General features: G+C 38.0%; 2 protein-coding genes across 3 annotated transcripts in view; both read right to left on the bottom strand.

The window, feature by feature from the left end:
* Nucleotides 1-22,795, bottom strand: part of NALF1 (NALCN channel auxiliary factor 1) — a 617,494-nt gene that overhangs the window by 183,451 nt on the left and 411,248 nt on the right. The window lies entirely within an intron of this gene.
* On the bottom strand, nt 19,573-20,041 carry LOC131813735 (U6 snRNA-associated Sm-like protein LSm3). Its single transcript, XM_059144183.1, has one exon. It carries the CDS (start codon nt 20,019-20,021, stop codon nt 19,713-19,715), a length of 309 nt encoding a protein of 102 aa, XP_059000166.1. The 5' UTR covers nt 20,022-20,041; the 3' UTR covers nt 19,573-19,712.

The following is a 22,795-nucleotide window of genomic DNA, read 5'->3' as shown; positions in this document are numbered from 1 at the left end:
ATGTGTCAGCCAACAGAAAAGATGTCCAGGCACTCCCATGTCATGGGAGGCAATCCTCCCAGGATCCTATTCTCATTTTGTGTGTGAGCTGTTCCCCGATCTGCCAGAGTCTCTGTTTGCATTCAAACATTACTTGATATTAACATTTGGCTTTCAACACTTTGCTTTTTAGAGCTTCCCATAGACACAACCTTGGGTTCATCCCTTTGCTCTATATTTGTCAAGTAGGATAACCTATTACAGTTTCCAATTTGGGGCCATAAGGACCAAATCCTTGGCTCTTATCTATTTAATTAGTGGTCATAGAGAGGAGGGGAATCAAAAACTTACTTTGATGTTTAATATTAATCTGTCTTCCCATATATAGAAAATTCCAACATCCTAAAAATAATCCAGGGTTTGGCCTATAAGGCTTATGATATAAATGATGGCCATCCTGAAAAGTGGTTAAATTGGGGTGGCTAATACGCTGTTACATAATTGATCCCGATATAGATGAACTTGGCTGATATATATTCATTTTCCCTCCACCAGCCTGACAATGTTCCAGAAGCAGAAAAATAATGGGCAATTCATTTTTCACCCTGGTTGTCCTTTTCAAAAAGGAATTTGGTATTTTTTCTCTAAACTTCATGGTAAAGGTTATAATTCCCACCTTTGAAAATCATTTTGAAAGAAGTGTGGAATGCTTCTCTTTGCAAAATGATTATCTTTTCTGCATATTTCCCTATTATTTTGGCTATCCAAAGCAATAAACATAAAAGCATAACATTGTTAAAATTCAGATTTTTCCCAGTTTTATCCAACGGATTCAGAAGAGGGAGTTTCTACCCTCAAACCAGAAAAAGAGTCATGTAATCTTAAATGTTGGCAGTTGTAACGAATTCTTTCATACACAGATATCCAAAAAATCTGAAACAATACAGAATAAATGGAAGGTGTGAATATTAATATTTAAGAATGTATATACTTGCTCATGGATACTTCTCAAAACTGAGTGGGAAGCATTTTAAAATGGTGGCTCTTGGGGTAATTCTTCCTTTGTGGAATAAATATTCCACATATTTAGCAGGTTTTGCTGGATTGGAAATTCATTTATTTTTCTTTACTTACTGCTATCCCCAGTTCAAATTATATCCACATGTAATTTAGGATAAGCAGACTTCACCTATTAATATTGAGTAAGTAAGTTGATACCCATAAGTTTTTTGATTACTGACATTTTTTTTCAACACAAAATACAATGTTCAGCATGTAATTAATATTTAGCATGTATTTGTTATATGAATAAGAGAATGAATTGACGGTTAGGAAAACATAAGTAATATATTCTTCCAACTTGAAAAGATAAGAGAAACAAAATCATTCTCTTTGAATTTTGACCAATTAGAAAATTGATTTCCTTACTTTTGGCCCTAAGCACTTCTATAAGTGAAGAAGGCTGAATTCAGGGAGTGGTTAAAAATGTTTCCATTTTATGAGATTAAGAGTCACTTACGGTTTGTCTCCCTCCCAATCCCATCTTGTTTCATTGATTCTTCTCCTACCCACTTAAGCCCCCATGTTGCATCACCACTTCCTCATATCAGGGAGATCATGTGATAGTTGTCTTTCTCTGCTTGACTTATTTCACTAAGCATGATACGCTCTAGTTCCATCCATGATGTCGCAAATGGCAAGATTTCATTTCTTTTGATGGCTGCATAGTATTCCATTGTGTATATATACCACATCTTCTTGATCCCCCCCCAGGGGGAGGGGGTTTGGGAGAAGGGGGTGGGATTATGGACATTGGGGAGGGTGTGTGCTTTGGTGAGCGCTGTGAAGTGTGTAAACCTGGTGATTCACAGACCTGTACCCCTGGGGATAAAAATATATGTTTATAAAAAATAAAAAATTAAAAAAAATGTTTCCATTTTAGAGCAGAATGTCTTGGTGGCACTGGGAAGCATCTACCCTAATGAGAAGCATGGTTGTAGGTTACAGGAAGTAGAGCTCTGGCAAACAAAACCCCATAAAACCAATCCAGCTATGGGTTGCATGCCTGGGATTATTGTAGAAGCCTCAGCTCAGTGCCTAGACATAAGGACCCACAACAAAAAGTTCAGAATCGGCTCTCTCACTATTTGTTTCATAGGGAAAAAATGGAGGTGGAAAGCTACTCAAAAAATATATGTATCTACCACAGTTATGTCATATTCTGAGAAAAGAGATGTTATTCAACCTTTCACAGAAACGTATAGGTATATATAATTATATATTACATGGACACATATATACGTGTGTGTGTGTGTATAATCTCAGTGCTCTTTTGTATGGAAATACACACATATAAAAGAGAACAATGTACATGTGTTTGAATGTGCCTGAGTATGTACATGTGTGCTTGTGTGTTTTGTGTGTGCCTATAGGTGTGTGTGTGTGTGTGTGTGTGTGTCTCCATGAGGTACACAATAAAACACCCGCAATATAGTGAGATGTTCAACATTCACAGCTCATCTAACTTGTATTGTACTTCCAAAATTAAAAGAAAACAAAAACCTCAACATTAAAAGAAACCAAAACAAAAGACACACACACACAATGCCAGAGAGAAGAAATGAGTTTAGTTGACAAAAAAAAAAGGTCCTGGGAACCTGGGTGGCTCAGTGGGTTAAGCCGCTGCCTTCGGCTCAGGTCATGATCTCAGGGTCCTGGGATCGAGTCCCGCATCGGGCTCTCTGCTCGGCGGGGAGCCTGCTTCCTCCTCTCTATCTCTGCCTGCCTCTCTGCCTACTTGTGATCTCTGTCTGTCAAATAAATAAAATCTTTAAAAAAAAAAAAAAAAAAAAAAAGGTCCTCTTCTCCTGTCTGCTCTGTCCTGGTGCCCCTCAGAACTCCATGTTCTGGCCACATCCCCATCATGATACATCCGCCCTGAGCACTGGGTGTGGTGAAAAAAATAATGAATACTGTTATGCTGAAAATAAATAAAAAATAAATTAAAAAAAAGAAAAGATAATAAAACAACCCTCAAAAAAAAACAAAAAGATACATCTGCCCTGAGTCTCTTGCCTGCAGAACCCTGATGAATTCAAATTCCCTGACTTTCCACTCCCTGGAAGAGTTTAGACCTTCTTCAGATCCCACCAACACTCTCAGGGTTTAAAGCAATGGGGAAATCAGAGACATATTATCAAGAGGAAAGGATGCCCCAAATCTCAGCTTTGATTTCTATTAAAATGGCTCAGATTCTTCCTCTATAGACATGCCATGAAAAAGACCAAACAAAAACAATCCATTGAAAGTAGGAGAAAACAAGAAGGTATGCAATAATTATATCATTCTGTGTACCTTACTGCTGCAAAATTAAGTTATTTATATAAAATGATGTTAACGAAAGTCAATGTATAATGATGCTTCTTTTAAAAGACCATAATGTTTCATTTAAACAATTTTACAGGACCACAATGTATAATAAAAATGAAACTAGACTTAAAAGTTTGCTAAATGTTTGCATGATATTTGCTTAATATCATATTTATACCTCTACCTCAGAATTGTGCACTATGTCTCATGCATGTAAATGTTTAATAAATGATTCACAAATTATCTAATTTTCTAGCTTTTCAAACATAATTAGGCATATTAACATATATGAATTTAGCCTATTTTCAATTAGTTATGCAAATTGAGGCATGGATTATTCCATAGAGTAGCTGAGTTTTTTTCAATAGTAAATACTTCACTTGCTGATTTTTTTTTATGTAAGTAGGCTTATTTTAGGTAAACCTTAAGAAAAATTTGCATTCACAGAATAAATATCAACAGGGAGAAGGTGGCCTTCAAATATGCTCTTTGGCAGTGGTTCTCAAACTTCAAGCATCAAAGGCATCTGGAGACTGGCAGTAACACTGATTGCTAGCCTCTTAGGAGGTCTGGATTGGAGCCTGGGAAACTGTTTTTCTAAAAATTTCTGGTTGACAATGATGCTGCTGGTTTGGGATCCACACTTTGAAAACGGCTTCAGGACAAAGTCAACCTCAAGGAACTACCAGCACTGAGATTTCAAGACACAGATCATCCGCAGTTAACCTTCGTGAGTGGGGATTAACAATGGCACGCTCACCAGATGTTCCAGATTAAACATCAGCTCATTCCAGTAAGTTTGATTTTTTTCAGCCAACTCATGAAATCAAAGTAAAACTTTTGGAAATTAGTTGTATTAATAGTAAAATGTGTCATTCTTGTTCTTTTAGGTAAGTTCACCCATTTTCAGTTACAGTGTTTAGGTACAATGGAAACTTAGCTTTGATCAGATTTTAGAAATGTTTGCACAATGGGAGAACAATGTGGCAAATCATTCCAAGCATACCAGTAACTGTCATTGAACTGTTTTGAAAACAAAGCCTGTAAATTTCCATTTTACTTAGTTAAAATAAAGTGGAAATTTTTAATCAAAGTATTTGATAAATAAAGCACCAAAAACACTTCAGCTTCTGATTTTTTGTAGTGCTTTTCAGTATTTTTAGCAATCAAAAACAAAGTATAAAAAGGAAAATAAAACTATAGATTTATAAAAGCAAGGAAGATACAGAAAAGATTAATTTGAACAAAATGATGTGGTAAGAGTTCAAATGGCATTCAGGATTTAATTTTTGATATTCTACCATAGAGCCTTGGAATATGTCAGCTCATAGGAAGAATCTTCGAAGGAACTCCTACTTTTAACTAGAGAAATTTATACTCTGTACCAGAATTGCCTGGTGTTTAGAAAGCCTACGGTTTTGAAGCACCCCAAATCCATGAAATATTTAAAATAATAATAATAAATACACATTGCTCAGTTTTTTCACAAAAAGTATTTTCAAACAAAGGTGGTATGACTTGAAACAAAAAACATGATGTTTGTTTACATTCAAATATTTATCCATTTAAATATAAACAAAGTTATATTGAGACTACACTCCACTTAGCAAAATTGTCTCTGAATTTCTCAGATAAAGACTTTTTTTCCTAAATTAAAAATAGTATAGTATGATCAGTTAATTGGGCATGTTGATTGATATTTTCAGACTTTGGGAACATAAAACAAGACAATGTAAAATGCATTTTTAATGAAGATTTCAGACAATTATATTTTTAAAAAATTAAGACCATATTTTAAAAAGCATCCTACAGGAAAATACCAGAGGTACAGTGTTTGGGAGAGATGTAGCCAAGACACCAATTAAAAGTATGTGAGAATGCATCAAGAATGATTATTCTGTTTGTGTTACTATTTAATGTTCAAATAATTAATATGAGGTTATTAAGGAGTTTTACTTTAATATGCATGGATTCTGCTCTTTTTTTTTTTTGAAAGAGGTTTCATTAAAATGATTTTTGTATAGAACTCTTTTTTAAGCCAACCAATATAATAAAACAATCTGTTAATCAATACATACATTTTTTAAGTACATATTTCAAATATCCTTTTTCATATTCAAAATTGTCTCCAGGCAGGCAGCAAATGATATGGTTGATCAAATTTCACTACAGTGCTCTTGTATTTTTCTAAAATGTGTTTTATCTTTCCTGAATTGTCCTTTGAACTTTAGTAAAAAAATTAATAACACACGCTTAAATTTGCTTTTATTAACTTGTCTTAACAAAATCAATCTTACTTTTTATCTTTAAAAGTCTCTTACAATCTTTTGTAACAGCACAGTTTATAAAACAAACCTTGATATATCACTGTGCCGAAAAGTAATTGACTAGGCCAGTTTAGGTAAGACCCCACATAGACCCTCCTACCCCTATGAAATTATTTAGATACCAGATTAGTGCAACCCCACGAGATGGGTTCAAGAATGTTGCAGAATAAATGATGACTTGCTTATGTGTATATTCTGATTTGGTCAACATGTCGAACCCAGGGAACCTAGCATCCACTCTAGGATGCTGAAAGGATTTCATTTTCTTGTCCAGTGCTCCACTGATGACTATGCTGTCTCTTTAAAATAAAATCTGAAATATATTTATCACAACAAATACTGGAGATAAATTAAAGCAAATTATTATTTTGTCAACTGGGTTTTGTATGACAGGCTTTTCTCTAGAGCTGCTCATTTCCATGTCAAAGGAAAAATATTATGCATCTCTAAAATAAACAGACCACATTTAAATTATCCTCACCCAACTGAAAGAATTGTCACTTTAAAAGACAATGTTGAGCTTCTTTTTTTTTTTTTTCTATAATAATTACCAATCAGTTCTAATGGCATGTGACTTGGGGTACATGATTGTGTGACACATGTGAACTAGGGTGAAGGCAACAAGGACTTTCCATACAAGCAATCCGACTTTTATAATTGTTCTTGAATTAATCCATTAAGTTACTTCTTTATGTTAGCATTAAACTGAATTGTGAAATCACACCCTATCATTTATTATAAAAAGGCATTTTAATCTCCATAGTATTGAGGGCAGATGTTCAGATATCCCCCAGGGATCCCCATCTTCATGCTCATGTGTACTCTCCTCCTCCCCAGTGTGGGCTGGCCCAGCAAAACTGATGGGATATCCCTTCCATACTAAGGCTTCATAAGGCAGAGATTCCACCCTTACTGACTGACTCTCATTTGCTGGCTTTGATGAGGCAAACAGCGACACTGGAGAGGCCCACATAGTCAGGAACCGAGCAAGACCTCCCGCCAACAGTCGTTAGTCCAACAACCCTCAGAACCAGAGTTCTGCCAACAACTACACAGACTCAGAAATGGATCCTTCCATGGTCGAGGCTTCAGATGAGACTTCATCCCTGCCCAAGACCTTGAATCCAGAGCAGAGAAGCCAGTGAGGCAGGGCCTAGACTCCTGTGTCTGGACTCCTGACCCTCAGATACTGTGAGGTAAGCCAGTGTTGTTTTAAGCTGCTACATTTGTGGCAATACATTATGAGCAATAGGAGAGGATAACTAATACAGTACTTGACACTGTTATCTAGATTTTATTTGAGTTAAATAAGTCATTCATGGCTTTTGCTCATAAATACATCAACTAGAGGTATCGTGCTGCAACCACATGTTCACTAAGAGACATGGAAAGTATGGGCTTCGAAGCAGGAGCTGAATATGAAATCTCTATGTTTATGCAAAGTATCTAAATTCTTTAGGCCTCAGTTTCCTTGCCTGTGGAAGGGGCAATCATTCTTACCTAAGAGGGCTGGCTTCTTGAATATAGGGAGTGATGATGTATCCTCTTAATAGATTATCTAGAATTATCACGATTACTAGTTATGAACATAACATTGTAATTCATGACTTTTAGGATTTTTCCCTTGTTTCTGGACATTCTGCCACCCCAACTCTTCAACTTTTCAGCCGAATCTATTGCCCCAAACTTCAGGCCTCAGCAAAAACTGTGTAAGAAGTGTCCTGCGAGAGGCCAGAGTTTTGTCACTGTCAAGGTGTCTAGGTTTGGGTGCCCACAGGCCTGATGAGTTAGCCTCCGAGTTCACTAACTGCAGCTTCTCGCCACACATAGAGCTGGTGTTCCTTATCTGACCCCAAATTCTGCTTCCCGCCTTTCACTCTGTTTCCATAATCTCTTCTGGCTTGGAGCCATAGAAGGATGATCACAGTCACAATTCAAAGTTTCTAATTCTTGTACTTAAAAATTATTTTCAGCTATTTTTCAATCCTCAGTACCTTGCTTTCCTGTGTAATGAATATATTTGCTCTAACAGAGCACATAGGCAGCTGGTAGGAATCCCGCTGAGTAAAGAGCCTCTCTGCAGGCAGATCTGGTCTGGGGGAAAAAAATGGCATGTCTGGAGTGATTAGACGTCCTGGCTACTCAATAACTCTGTTTATTTGGTCTTTAAAATGCATAATTCAACGTTTGAGATGTTCTGTGAAGATGAAAACAAATGCATTTTTCACAGCTTATATGACATGCTGGATGTAATACTTAAGCAAGTTGCTAAATCAGTCCTACAAAGCTGCGAGGAAAGTGGTCAGTAGTTTTAATAAATGCTAAGCACGGAAGGCAGGTGCTTCCACAAGGTATCTGATACCTTCTCTCCCCTCAAAGAGCCAAGAAAAGCAATGGCTCATCTCATTTAGGAACATTATATTTATGATTGAAAATATATGCCTTTTCAGTTTTCTCTTTCTTTTTCATATCTGAACTAAAAGAATCTTATTTTTACTTCATATAACCATAATCTTATATATATTTTTTAAAGTAGTCCTAAGATTGTTCTAGTTTTTGGAAAGGAATAAAAGCATAGAGTGCCATTATCCTTTAACCCTCATAACTGGCTTACATAAAAGTCAGGCTGAAGATTTATCAGGGTTAATTGATGATTTTATCATGCCTCAGAGTGCAACCCATACAAGTTCTGAAAAGACAAAAGTTTATTTGCAGATCTCTCTGTAAGACATGCAGATGAAAATATGTCATCATGATAAAAGTAACCTTAAAACCCACCCTGAAATACAGCTTTTTGAAAGAGATATGAACCAAATTATCCACCGACTCCTACCTCAGGGGGGAATATTTTTCTCCTCACTAAAATTTAATTCTGAGAAATTTTCTCACTGAACTTCTTTTGGTGTGAAACTTGCAACTTGGAGGTTAAAACAACTCCTGAAACTTGCACGAATCATTCCAGGAAGGGGGCAGTTGAAGAGTAAATGGCTGTTCAGGTCTCTCAGCAGCCCCATAATGGCTCCCCTGAATTAACAATGGCTTCAGTGGATTTTTGCACTGAGACAACACGTTCAGAGAATAAAAATAAATACTTTTGCAACTATTGTAATGGCCATGTAGAACTTTGAAAAATTGTAAGGTTAAATTGACCCATAGAAAGCAAATTCTGGGGCGCCTGGGTGGCTCAGTGGGTTAAGCCGCTGCCTTCGGCTCAGGTCATGATCTCAGAGTCCTGGGATCGAGTCCCGCATCGGGCTCTCTGCTCAGCAGGGAGCCTGCTTCCTCCTCTCTCTCTCTGCCTACTTGTAATCTCTCTCTCTGTCAAATAAATAAATAAAATCTTTAAAAAAAAAAAAAAAAAAAAAAAAAAAAAAAAAAAAAAGAAAGCAAATTCTGAAGAAGAAATGGTTGATTCCTAAGAAGGCAGTTATCAAAAGAGCTAGCAGAATGTGCTCATGAAAGCTGAGAATGAATTTCAGTACAAAATAATAAACAGGGATGTCAGAGATGAAGCTGGAAAGCCAACAAATATTCCAACGCTGTCTACCATGTATAGAAGGAATAGAAATTTGCTACAGAATGAATCCTATGGATTCTATACAGCATAGCAAAACAATATTGAGCTAGATATAGTGAGTTTAAAAAGATGAATCAACAAAGAAAACTCAAGTGTATAGATCATCAGTTTTATGCTGAAAGAAGTTCTCAGAACAGAAGGGTTAGCTGCTGCCTGGGCCCCAAATGGTGGATGTCAGATGTCAGTTGAATAGGTTCTTTAAAAGGGACCTACCACCCAATCACCACTGCAAAGAAATAATGATATTCATCAACCATTTGGTCAACAAATATTGATGGAATGTCAGCCTCTGGGATAGATGTTGGAGATAAAATGATGCACAGAACAGAAATGATCCCTCATTGAACTTATGGTCTTGGAAGAAATTAATCAGATCACCATGTTAATATTCTAAAAAGACAAAGTGCGAGAAGGAAAGGCCAGGTAGAGGGAAATCTGGAAAAGAGTCTGCACAATCAGGGAAGATTTTGCTGGAGACCTGCTGCCCGGGCTTCACCACCACGGATGAGCAGAAGTTGATGAGTGGGGAACATGAGGCCTAGAAGAATAGTCCATGCCCAGTCTCAGGGTGAAGGATGACTTTGGTACATTCAGGAAACCCAAAGAACATCAGTGGTGGTGAACTAGAGGAGAGGAGTGGGCATACTCAACAAGCTCTGCGTGGTGTTGCACATGTCCACTACAACAACCGACAAAATTGGTTCGAATACAGTTTTCAGTATGTACATGTGGAAACTAAGGCTTACAGAAAGATATCTATCTTATTTATAGATATCCAGAAAGTGAATTGCAGATCTTGAGCTGATAACATCAATTCGTGTGAATTACATAAATATACCTTACAGCCAGACTGGAGATTTCTAGCTACACCATCATTTGTCCAATACATTGCCTCTCTCCCTCCCATTTAGATATTTATTAATTACTTTACATTCATTCATGTGATACACACCAAAGAGAACCTTCTACCACTTTGCACTTCTTTCTTTTTTTAAATTTAATTTAATTTTTTTCAATGTTCCAAAATTCATTGTTTATGAACCACACCCAGTGCTCCATGCAATCTGTGCCCTCCTTAATACCCACTACCAGGATCACCCACCCCAGAAACTCTCAGCTTCTTTTAATGCCCCACCCCTACACATGGTTTCTTCAGAGCAAACCCAAGCATTGTCAATGGGCCACCTTTCCCTGTCTATTGATTACTCCAAAGCATGATAGCTTTTAAATTTGGATCATCAGATGCTGGGAATGGGATACACCATAACTACAGATGAGGAGAAGGGATTTAATAGAAGTGTATGTGATAATGAAAGGTACATATACCTATTCCAGAATACCAGAATTGGGAGGTGTACTACCAGCTTTCAAAGGTGCAGTTTTATGACAAATTTATGAAAATATTCTCTCTCTTTCTCTCTCTCTCTCTCTACACACACACACATACACACACACACACACACACACACACACACACACACAAACGCATAAAGCAATTTTTGGAGCTTCCCAAGAAGTGGTAAATATTTAAAATATTAGTGGGTTTGAAAGAGATTTTGTTTTATGATGGGGTGATGAAACCATGAAGATCAACTGTCTTTGGTTCAACTCATTACATTACCTGTGGTAGGTGATTCCTATCAATTAAACACCCTTTTCACTTGGCTTCCAAGATGTCCTGTGCTGCTGGTTTTCCCTCATTTCCTTGGACTTTTCACGGGTCTCCTTGTCTTCCTGGTGATATGTCCAATCTTTCTGAACATTTTGGGCTTTTGATATTTCCTATCTTCACTTGCTTAGATTATGATCTCACTCAGCCAACGGCTTTTGGCTAGAGCCCTGAAAATGTTATCTCCGATTTCAGCCTCTGCCCTAACCTGTGCCTCTAGATGGCTATTTGATAATGCTACTTGAAGTCTAAGGGAACTTCAAACTGAACATATCCCAAACTGAACTACTAATTCTCTGCTCCAGAACTTTCCTCCTTCAGTCCTCTGTGCCTTCTTGAATAAGCCTAGATTGCTCAGGGGAAGAAATAGAAATAAAAATCTCCACAACCTTGTTTCTTTCACACCAAACATCTAGTCCACCAGCAAACTGCCCCCTACACCTCCCCGAACCCACCTTAGTTAAGGCTGTCATTGTCTCTCACTTAAAATTCTACTTCTGCTTCCTGATAAGTACACATGCTCTTTATTCTTTATGTCCCACAGTAGTGCGTTTCAGAACTGGGTGGGAAAATGTACCTAGTGTATTGTAGTCACTTGGCAAAATAAAAGTAAAGGGGAAACCAGAGTGGAATTGGAAATATAATGTGTGTTGCACTTTGTGAAGGATTATTTCATGACACTATTATTCATGATATAAACATGCATAATACATGCATGTATTTACACTGAGCCACACTGTAAATGGATTTATACCAGTTTAATGGTCCAAACATTTAAAAGGTGTTCCCTAGAATCTGTTATCCACAGAACGGCCAGGGAAGTTCTTTCATGATGCAAGTTGATGCAAGTGTGAGCACACCACTGTCCTGTTCAACTCTCCATGGCTTCTGCCAATGCAATTCAGAATCTGTGTCCTGGTGCCCAAGGCCAGAACCTTGCCTCCTCTCCAGATTCACTGCTTACGTCACTGCTGTTCTGCCCCAGGCACTGACTGCTTGCTGTTCTTGGAACATGTCAAGGACCCCCATGCCTTTCCACACTTGATCCTTTTCTTCCTGGAATATTCTTCTTTCTTATATCCTCACATTTTGTCCTATATCATCAGACAGGTGTCTCTTGTCCACACTACCTAAGTAATAACAGCATGCTCCCAACCTTCTCGCTTTTTATCTCTTTGGACTTCTTTCCACCTATCATATACATATCAATACTTGATATCATGATATGTATTGTTTAGTTGTTTTTATGATGTCACCACTTCCTAGAATGTCAACCATTAGAAAACGGGAATTTTTGATGTTTTATTCACTGTTGCATCTTAGTGTCTAGAACACAACATGTTCTCAGCACAGAAGGAGAGGTCAACCAATATTTATGGACTGGATGGATATGTTTCACTTCACTCCATCTGACTGCAAAACCTGAACTCTTAACTTATGTTAGCTTTCTCATGCATTACAAAGATTGGACACAAATTGAAATTGGTTAAAAATTGATGAGAAGCAATTTATGATTAAAGGCGGAAAGCTTAATTAGAAGTTGAAGGAAGAAAGAGATACAAGAAAATGACATGCGGTATTTTCACAGAAAGAAAGGAATTGAAGTAAACCCTCAATGATGGGAAGGTGAAGATAGGCAGGGATTAAATCATTCAGGGAGAGGGCAATGATACAAATTTAATGATTCAGTTTCAGAATATCTACTTCACCTATGCTTCATATTTCTTTTTCAAAATCGTAAAGGGGTATGGGTGATGGTGCAAAAAACATGGCAATTCTGCATCTATTGTCTAAAAGATCTATGCGTACCTACAACTTCCACTTGTATTAGAAACATTTGTTCTGGGGGAGAGAGAGAGACCTTAAAACTCAGCCCAGAGATGCTCTACAGTCATGAGATTTTTAAGAACAGTTAGGATTGGAGGTGGGAGATAGTACAGCAAATTCAGAGTCAAAACACTACCAATAGTTGGGAATGCAAGCTGGTGCAGCCACTCAGGAAAACAGTATGGAAGCTCCTCAAAAAGCTGAAAATAGAGCTACCCTACAACCCAGCAACTGCATTACTGGGTATTTATAGCATAGATACAAAGGTAGTGCTCCAAAGGGGCACATGCACCCTTTTGTTTATAGCAGCAATGTCCACAATAGCCAAACTATGGAAAGAGCTCAGATGTCCAATGACAGATGAATGGTTAAAGAAGATGTGGTATATATACATACAATGGAATATTATGTAGCCATGAAAATGAAATATTGCCATTTACAATGACATGGATGGAACTAGAGGGTATTACGCTAAGCAAAATAAGTTAATCAGAGAAAGACAATTATCATATGATCTCACTGATATGTGGGATTCAAGAAACAAAACATAGGGGAAGAGAGGAAAAAATAAAACAAGATGGAGCCAGAGAGGGAGACCAACTATAAGAGACTCTTAATTATGGAAACAAACTGAAGGTTGCGGAGGGGAGGGGCACGGAGGGATGGGGTAACTGGGTGATGGACATTAAGGAGGGCATGGGATGTACTGAGCACTGGATGTTATATAAGGCTGATGAATCACAGACCTGTACCTCTGAAACCAATAATACATTATATGTTAAGTAACTGAATTTAAATCTTTTAAAAAAGTAAAAAAGAAAGAAAAAATACTACCAACAGAAATGTTTAAAACTAGGCATCTGTTTTGTTTAGGTTGCATCTTTAGAATGTAAAATATATATATATATATATATATATATATATATATATATATATATACTCTTACAACAAAATTACATCTTAGCTCTTAAGACCCTAAGGATGGTTGGAGAAGCCTTAGGAACAAAAGAGAGGAGAGTGAAATTCAAGGAAATGTAAGGAGATTGTGGGTTTCCCTATGTGGCAGGGCCCATGATACATTTCTTCTGGGGATGGTCTGTTGCAATCTTGCCCACAGGCTGAAGATAAAATATAAAGTCTGAAGTTGACTGGAAATCATGTATTTACTCCACATGCAGATAGTCAGGGGTCCAGTATTTCTGTGGGCCTCGCGCTGCACTCGCTTCTGCAGACAGGGCGTGCACACAGACCACGGTGGTACCCCCTCACTGTGTTTCACGGCACTAGGGTATGTGACCAGAGAATGAAGGCGGTCACCAAGGAGAGCAGAGTATTTAGGGCTCAAAAGAAAGCAAGACGAGCTGTATTTACTGAGCACTTAGAGTGCACTATGCGCTCCCTCCCTCTCTCATCCCTGCACACACTGCTGCGCTGACATGGGCTGGACTTGCCGTTAGCTTCCTGGGAGACATCGCTTTTAAAGAATGAGAACAGCTAGTCAGGTAAATAGGACTGGGCAGAAGGGGCCATTGCCGGTCAAAGGACAGCCTGGGAGAAGTCCAGAAAGACAACAACAGCATGCTGGTGAGAGGTTCCTCTGGAACACCCCTGCAGATCTGGGGGTGCAGGAGTAGTGGTGTGGTGAAGGGAGAAGCTGGAGCCGAGGCCAGCGAGGTTGGCAAAGGTCTAGCTCCCTTCATTATTTTATTCTAAGAACAATGGGAAGCCGTGCACACAATCTGATTTGCACTTCTAAAAACCTGACAATCTACAAATTATTAAAATCTGTCCAACTCACAATTTCACAGCTAAATGAGCTGTGACTCCGAGTGACAGAGACAGAAACACCATAAGGTCCAGATTTCCACGCACTGAAATGAGTTTCCCCGAGGAGCCTCAGCTTTCTCCGAGGCAACAGCAACAGGAACGGCTCACATTTCCTGAAGGTTTCTTTATAACAAGCACCGGGCTAACCGTGTCGCAGAAGTTGCCTCATTTAATCCTGAGCATTATGCTAAGGATCGGGCACTGTTATTATTTTCATTTTGTGAAAAAGTACTTGAATTTTAGTGGTATTAAAAATAACTCACACCAAGTTAAAAAATATTAGTAAATGATCACGGGGATGGGGTATGCATGACATCTGCTGTCTGCAAGGCCACCGTTTTCCAGGTTATCAGAATAGGGACTTGTTTGTGCCACTGCAGTGTTCTTATTGGACTCCCAGATTGCTAGATGTGCTGTCTTCACCAGCCCCGTAGGTTGTCCTAAAGGATAGTTGCTCTGTTTATGTCCCCTGCAGCAAGTCACAATTGCTGAGCTCGTATAGCATGTAGCGTGTTTTGCATGTCACTGTCACATAATGTTATAGCTGATGCACAGCATCGGACAGTGGTTCTTCGATCTTGCCTCGAGAATATTTGTAATATCAAGAAAATGCAGACCCACCCACCCATTAACACCCTAACACAGCACAGTGCGAGGGTTCCCGTTCCAGCTGTACCGCGGGAGAGCATCTGGCCTCAGGAAGGCGTCTCAGAAAGGGAGTCAGAGTTCATGCTGTATTGGAACTTGTAGAATCTTCATTGGTGATAGTAAAAGAAATATGCTTTTGTAGCGGTGCACAGTGTCTACCTAACAAAAGGTAGAGTGTCACTTCGCTATCCAGCAAAAACACCCATTTTTCTCATTAGGGAAATATTATGAGAAGGATTTCCCATTGTCTTTGGTCTATGAAAGCCATGTGAGATTTAAAAGAAAAGAAAAAATGTAAGCTGGATTTGTTGAACACATTAATAGCAGTTTTCTTTTCTTTTTTTTTTTTTTTAATTTTTTTATTTTTTATAAACATATATTTTTATCCCCAGGGGTACAGGTCTGTGAATCACCAGGTTTACACACTTCACAGCACTCACCAAATCACATGCCCTCCCCAATGTCCATAATCCCAACCCCTTCTCCCAAACCCCCTCCCCCCGGCAACCCTCAGTTTGTTTTGTGAGATTAAGAGTCACTTATGGTTTGTCTCCCTCCCAATCCCATCTTGTTTCATTTATTCTTCTTCTACCCACTTAAGCCTCCATGTTGCATCACCACTTCCTCATATCAGGGAGATCATATGATAGTTCTCTTTCTCTGCTTGACTTATTTTGCTAAGCATGATACGCTCTAGTTCCATCCATGTTGTTGCAAATGGCAAGATTTCATTTCTTTTGATGGCTGCATAGTATTCCATTGTGTATATATACCACATCTTCTTGATCCATTCATCTGTTGATGGACATCTAGGTTCTTTCCATAGTTTGGCTATTGTGGACATTGCTGCTATAAACATTCGGGTGCATGTGCCCCTTTGGATCACTACATTTGTATCTTTAGGGTAAATACCCAATAGTGCAATTGCTGGGTCATAGGGCAGTTCTATTTTCAACATTTTGAGGAACCTCCATGCCGTTTTCCAGAGTGGCTGCACCAGCTTGCATTCCCACCAACAGTGTAGGAGGGTTCCCCTTTCTCCGCATCCTCGCCAGCATCTGTCATTTCCTGACTTGTTGATTTTAGCCATTCTGACTGGTGTGAGGTGATATCTCATTGTGGTTTTGATTTGTATTTCCCTGATGCCGAGTGATATGGAGCACTTTTTCATGTGTCTGTTCGCCATCTGGATGTCTTCTTTGCAGAAATGTCTGTTCATGTCCTCTGCCCATTTCTTGATTGGATTATTTGTTCTTTGGGTGTTGAGTTTGCTAAGTTCTTTATAGATTCTGGACACTAGTCCTTTATCTGATATGTCGTTTGCAAATATCTTCTCCCATTCTGTCAGTTGTCTTTTGATTTTGTTAACTGTTTCCTTTGCTGTGCAAAAGCTTTTGATCTTGATGAAATCCCAATAGTTCATTTTTTCCCTTGCTTCCCTTGCCTTTTGCGTTGTTCCTAGGAAGATGTTGCTGCGGCAGAGGTCGAAGAGGTTGCTGCCCGTGTTCTCCTCAAGGATTTTGATGGATTCCTTTCGTACATTGAGGTCCTTCATCCATTTTGAGTCTATTTTTGTGTGTGGTGTAAGGAAATGGTCCAATTTCATTTTTCTGCATGTGGCTGTCCAACTTTCCCAGCACCATTTATTGAAAAGGCTGTCTTTTTTCCATTGGACATTCTTTCCTGCTTTGTCGAAGATTAGTTGACCATAGATTTGAGGGTCTATTTCTGGGCTCTCTATTCTGTTCCATTGATCTATGTGTCTGTTTTTGTGCCAGTACCATGCTGTCTTGATGATGACAGCTTTGTAATAGAGCTTGAAGTCCGGAATTGTGATGCCACCAACGTTGGCTTTCTTTTTCAATATCCCTTTGGCTATTCGAGGTCTTTTCTGGTTCCATATAAATTTTAGCATTATTTGTTCCATTTCTTTGAAAAAGATGGATGGTACTTTGATAGGAATTGCATTAAATGTGTAGATTGCTTTAGGTAGCATAGACATTTTCACAATATTTATTCTTCCAATCCAGGAGCATGGAACATTTTTCCATTTCTTTGTGTCTTCCTCAATTTCTTTCATGAGTACTTTATAGTTTTCTGAGTATAGATTCTGTGTCTCTTTGGTTAGGTTTATTCCTAGGTATCTTATGGTTTTGGATGCAATTGTAAATGGGATTGACTCCTTAATATCTCTTTCTTCTGTCTTGCTGTTGGTGTAGAGAAATGCAACTGATTTCTGTGCATTGATTTTATATCCTGACACTTTACTGAATTCCTGTATAAGTTCTAGCAGTTTTGGAGTGGAGTCTTTTGGGTTTTCCACATATAGTATCATATCATCTGCGAAGAGTGATAATTTGACTTCTTCTTTGCCGATTTGGATGCCTTTAATTTCCTTTTGTTGTCTGATTGCTGAGGCTAGGACCTCTAGTACGATGTTGAATAGCAGTGGTGATAATGGACATCCCTGCCGTGTTCCTGACCTTAGCGGAAAAGCTTTCAGTTTTTCTCCATTGAGAATGATATTTGCGGTGGGTTTTTCATAGATGGCTTTGATGATATTGAGGTATGTGCCCTCTATCCCTACACTTTGAAGAGTTTTGATCAGGAAGGGATGTTGTACTTTGTCAAATGCTTTTTCAGCATCTATTGAGAGTATCATATGGTTCTTGTTCTTTCTTTTATTGATGTGTTGTATCACATTGACTGATTTGCGGATGTTGAACCAACCTTGCAGCCCTGGAATAAATCCCACTTGGTCGTGGTGAATAATCTTTTTAATGTACTGTTGAATCCTATTGGCTAGTATTTTGTTGAGTATTTTCGCATCTGTGTTCATCAAGGATATCGGTCTATAGCTCTCTTTTTTGGTGGGATCCTTGTCTGGTTTTGGGATCAAGGTGATGCTGGCTTCATAAAATGAGTTTGGAAGTTTTCCTTCCATTTCTATTTTTTGGAACAGTTTCAGGAGAATAGGAATTAGTTCTTCTTTAAATGTTTGGTAGAATTCCCCCGGGAAGCCGTCTGGCCCTGGGCTTTTGTTTGTTTGGAGATTTTTAATGACTGTTTCAATCTCCTTACTGGTTATGGGTCTGTTCAGGCTTTCTATTTCTTCCTGGTTCAGTTGTGGTAGTTTATATGTTTCTAGGAATGCATCCATTTCTTCTAGATTGTCAAATTTATTGCCATAGAGTTGCTCATAGTATGTTCTTATAATAGTTTGTATTTCTTTGGTGTTAGTTGTGATCTCTCCTCTTTCATTCATGATTTTATTTATTTGGGTCCTTTCTCTTTTCTTTTTGATAAGTCGGGCCAGGGGTTTATCAATTTTATTAATTCTTTCAAAGAACCAGCTCCTAGTTTCGTTGATTTGTTCTATTGTTTTTTTGGTTTCTATTTCATTGATTTCTGCTCTGATCTTTATGATTTCTCTTCTCCTGCTGGGCTTAGGGTTTCTTTCTTGTTCTTTCTCCAGCTCCTTTAGGTGTAGGGTTAGGTTGTGTACCTGAGACCTTTCTTGTTTCTTGAGAAAGGCTTGTACCGCTATATATTTTCCTCTCAGGACTGCCTTTGTTGTGTCCCACAGATTTTGAACCGTTGTATTTTCATTATCATTTGTTTCCATGATTTTTTTCAATTCTTCTTTAATTTCCCGGTTGACCCATTCATTCTTTAGAAGGATACTGTTTAGTCTCCATGTATTTGGGTTCTTTCCAAACTTCCTTTTGTGGTTGAGTTCTAGCTTTAGAGCATTGTGGTCTGAAAATATGCAGGGAATGATCCCAATCTTTTGATACCGGTTGAGTCCTGATTTAGGACCGAGGATGTGATCTATTCTGGAGAATGTTCCATGTGCACTAGAGAAGAATGTGTATTCTGTTGCTTTGGGATGAAATGCTCTGAATATATCTGTGATGTCCATCTGGTCCAGTGTGTCGTTTAAGGCCTTTATTTCCTTGCTGATCTTTTGCTTGGATGACCTGTCTATTTCAGTGAGGGGAGTGTTAAAGTCCCCTACTATTATTGTATTATTGTTGATGTGTTTCTTTGATTTTGTTATTAATTGGTTTATATAGTTGGCTGCTCCCACATTGGGGGCATAGATATTTAAAATTGTTAAATCTTCTTGTTGGACAGACCCTTTGAGTATGATATAGTGTCCTTCCTCATCTCTTATTATAGTCTTTGGCTTAAAATCTAATTGATCTGATATAAGGATTGCCACTCCTGCTTTCTTCTGATGTCCATTAGCATGGTAAATTCTTTTCCACCCCCTCACTTTAAATCTGGAGGTGTCTTCGGGCTTAAAATGTGTTTCTTGGAGGCAACATATAGATGGGTTTTAAATCAACTCATTTCAGGAGTGGAAGAATCCTTGGTCACTTCTTAATATCCAAATTTACGCAGGTTTCTCTTTTGAATGTCTTCTACATTTAAAGAGGCAATCATACAAAAACTCCTATATTCCAGACACGATAAATTCTTTGTTTCAGCCAACTCTTAATGGAGGGGCAACTAGTACAACACCACCTCCCCGGACAAAAAGCATCGGAATATTCCGTTTTGTTGATTTATATATCTCTTCGTATGTTTCCTCATCAATTTCTATAGTAGTCACAGTTTCTTCCACATCTCCCAATATCATATTTAAATGCTGATCATAAGCATGTAATCTGCCTCGAAGCTCTCTGTCATTTCTCATTTTCACATAAATTCGCTCATCCAGGCTGAGCCTGATGAGATCCAGGGGCTCTTCTACAGTGTTGGTGGTTTGTTGCTGGTCCACGTCGTCCGCCATGTTTCAAACCCTGCGCCCTTTCCCCTAATAGCAGTTTTCTTGCCAAAAGGAGGAACATCTTTTCTAGACCCAGTCAGAAGGGAACACAAAGAAGAAGAGAATGATTCCATTTCTATCAGCCAAAATGAAAAGAAGCCTTTGGCTTTTATAGGAAATACTTAATATGTATTATTGTACAATCTATGTTTATGTATTAATAGCATATTTTAGCAAGTGGTTCCGAATAAATAAACTTGAAAAGAATAATTAATTACCACCTAATTCCAAGTACATGTTATCTGCAATGATAAAAAGGTTAAATGATAATAGTCTTAAGTCCTATTTTGGTTATAAGAAACACAATTTCAGGGCACCTGGATGGCTCCGTGGGTTCAAGCGTCCGCCTTCTGCTCAGGTCATGATCCCAGGGTCCTGGGATCGAGCCCTGCATCGGGCTCTCTGCTCAGCAGGGAGCCTGCTTCCCCCTCTCTCTCTCTGCCTGCCTCTCTGCTTACTTGTGATCTCTGTCAAATAAATAAATAAAATCTTTAAAAAAACACACACACAATTTCTATGTGTTAGTGTCGTCCGTTAATAAGTCCTACTTGCATAATATAGGCAAATAAGAGGATGGCAAAAGCAAACTCATCAATCTTCTCAAATCATCTCTATACAATTTTTAAATTAATATTAAATTAAAATTAAAATACAATTTTAAATTAAAAAATCAGAATGATATAATTGAAATGTGGAAACGAGTTCATTGAAGTAAAATTACAGGATAAGTAAAAGGTGAGTATCTCATGTTTAAAGACCATTTATTTTTCTCCCTTTGTAAATCAATTCTATGTATTTTACTATTTTTGTCTACTGTGAGGATTTCCTCTTCACATTGATAGTTTATTATGAATACAAATTAAGGAGAGAAGGACTGTCCTATATATTGAAAAAACTTTTTCTCAAGTTTTCATTCAACTTCCATTCATTTAAATGGGAATTTTGTTGGACGGTTGTATCTTTCATATTTTGTTTTAAAATTTTATATTGTCAAAGTTACATGCCAAAATAATTTCTCGTAATGATCGTGTGCTTCCCATGCTGAACATCATTTTTAAAGAATCCTATATATATATTGTACTTTCATGATGTCACATTTTCATATTTAAATATATATTAAATAATTATCAAATAATTGAGTAAATAAATATCAAATGCCAGATAATAATTCAGTAAAAAGCGTGAACCTTTCTTCCCCCATTCTTTCATTCCTTTTTTTCTCCCTCTTTCTGTCTCTGAGTTTTTATTTCAATGGCTGCCCCACCATCCCACTGGCATGTAGTGAGCGATATTTCCTTATTTATTTGCATTTCATTTACGTATGGTCTCCGTTCTGTCCCTGAGCTGCTGCCCATTCCTGTGCCAATTTCACTGTGACTCTGGACGACTTGCTGAAGACATCATGGCCAAAAGCCAACTCACCGAAGGGTAAACGTGATGAGGGACTTATTCATTGAGTTGACTGGGTCTCCCAAAGTCTGCTTGTTGGAGAGGGTCCTAGGAAGTCTCTGTGGTCCCCAACCCAGGTGCTCTGTTTGCAGAAGGGGTCTCCTCCTCGTCCTGCTTCCCCGGATTGCTCCCCGCTCCGTTCCACAGTCTCCTGACCTTCTGGTTTAAGGCTCAGTCAGGAATACCAGTGCTTCCTTGTTCTCCTACCCTTGTGGAGAAGTTTTTTAGGCTGGGAGATGGTTTTATATTTAATTCTATTTCCCCAACCAATGCCAGTGAACCAATTCCTTACTCAAATCTTTCTCTTCTGCCCATTGGCTCCTGTTTATTCCTCCATCTACAATTCAGAATTATTTTCTGGAGTTGAAAACCGAGAGTGTTTAAATTGAGACTGAGCTTAGATTGAATCTATGTACGAGATTTTGTATTAATCAGTGTTTTGTAACATGGAGCTTCACAGCAAGAAATAATGTTTCTGCATTTACTCTTTCTCTTTTGTTTGCTCCAATAATTATATGGTGTTCTTTTTATTGATTCCAGCTATTCCTTGTTAAATTTCTACCTATGTATTTTATGAGTAATTGTTATTGTTATTGTTTCAATATTAAATTTTTAGGCCATTTTGTTCCATTATATTCAGTATATATATATGAAACTGACCTCCATTTTTTTCAACCAGATTTTCATTAAATTATCTTGCATTTTCCAAAGATAAAGATCATATCATCCCTAAATAATAATATTTTTTCTTCTTTCCAGTTACAAAGAATGGTACCAAATCTTACCGAATGCATGGCTCCCTGTAAACTAAATTTGTATTTATCTTTTACCATACAGGTTAACTTAAATCTTACTTCTCAATCTTGACTAAAAATGTTTCTGTAAAAACATGTTTATATATGTGTAAGTGGCTTTTTTTTCTTTTCTTTTTTTTTTTTTTTTTTGGAAAGGGACAATTCTTTTTTTTTTTTTTTTTTTTTTTTTTTTTTTTTTTTTTAAAGATTTATTTATTTATTTGTTTGACACAGAGAGATTACAAGTAGGCAGAGAGGCAGGCAGAGAGAGAGAGGAGGAAGCAGGCTCCCTGCTGAGCAGAGAGCCCGATGCGGGACTCGATCCCAGGACCCTGAGACCATGACCTGAGCCGAAGGCAGCGGCTTAACCCACTGAGCCACCCAGGCGCCCGGAAAGGGACAATTCTTAAAAGTGGAACTCATCAATAACCAGGCTACTAAAATAATATTTTAAAAATAGGCTTATTCTAAAATTTACTTTTTATCAATAGCTAC

The sequence above is a fragment of the Mustela lutreola genome, chromosome 13 (assembly GCF_030435805.1).
Source record: "Mustela lutreola isolate mMusLut2 chromosome 13, mMusLut2.pri, whole genome shotgun sequence".
NCBI lineage: Eukaryota > Metazoa > Chordata > Mammalia > Carnivora > Mustelidae > Mustela > Mustela lutreola.
The sequence above is the reverse complement of the archived record's forward strand: the minus strand, read 5'-3'. Positions and strand labels throughout refer to the sequence as shown.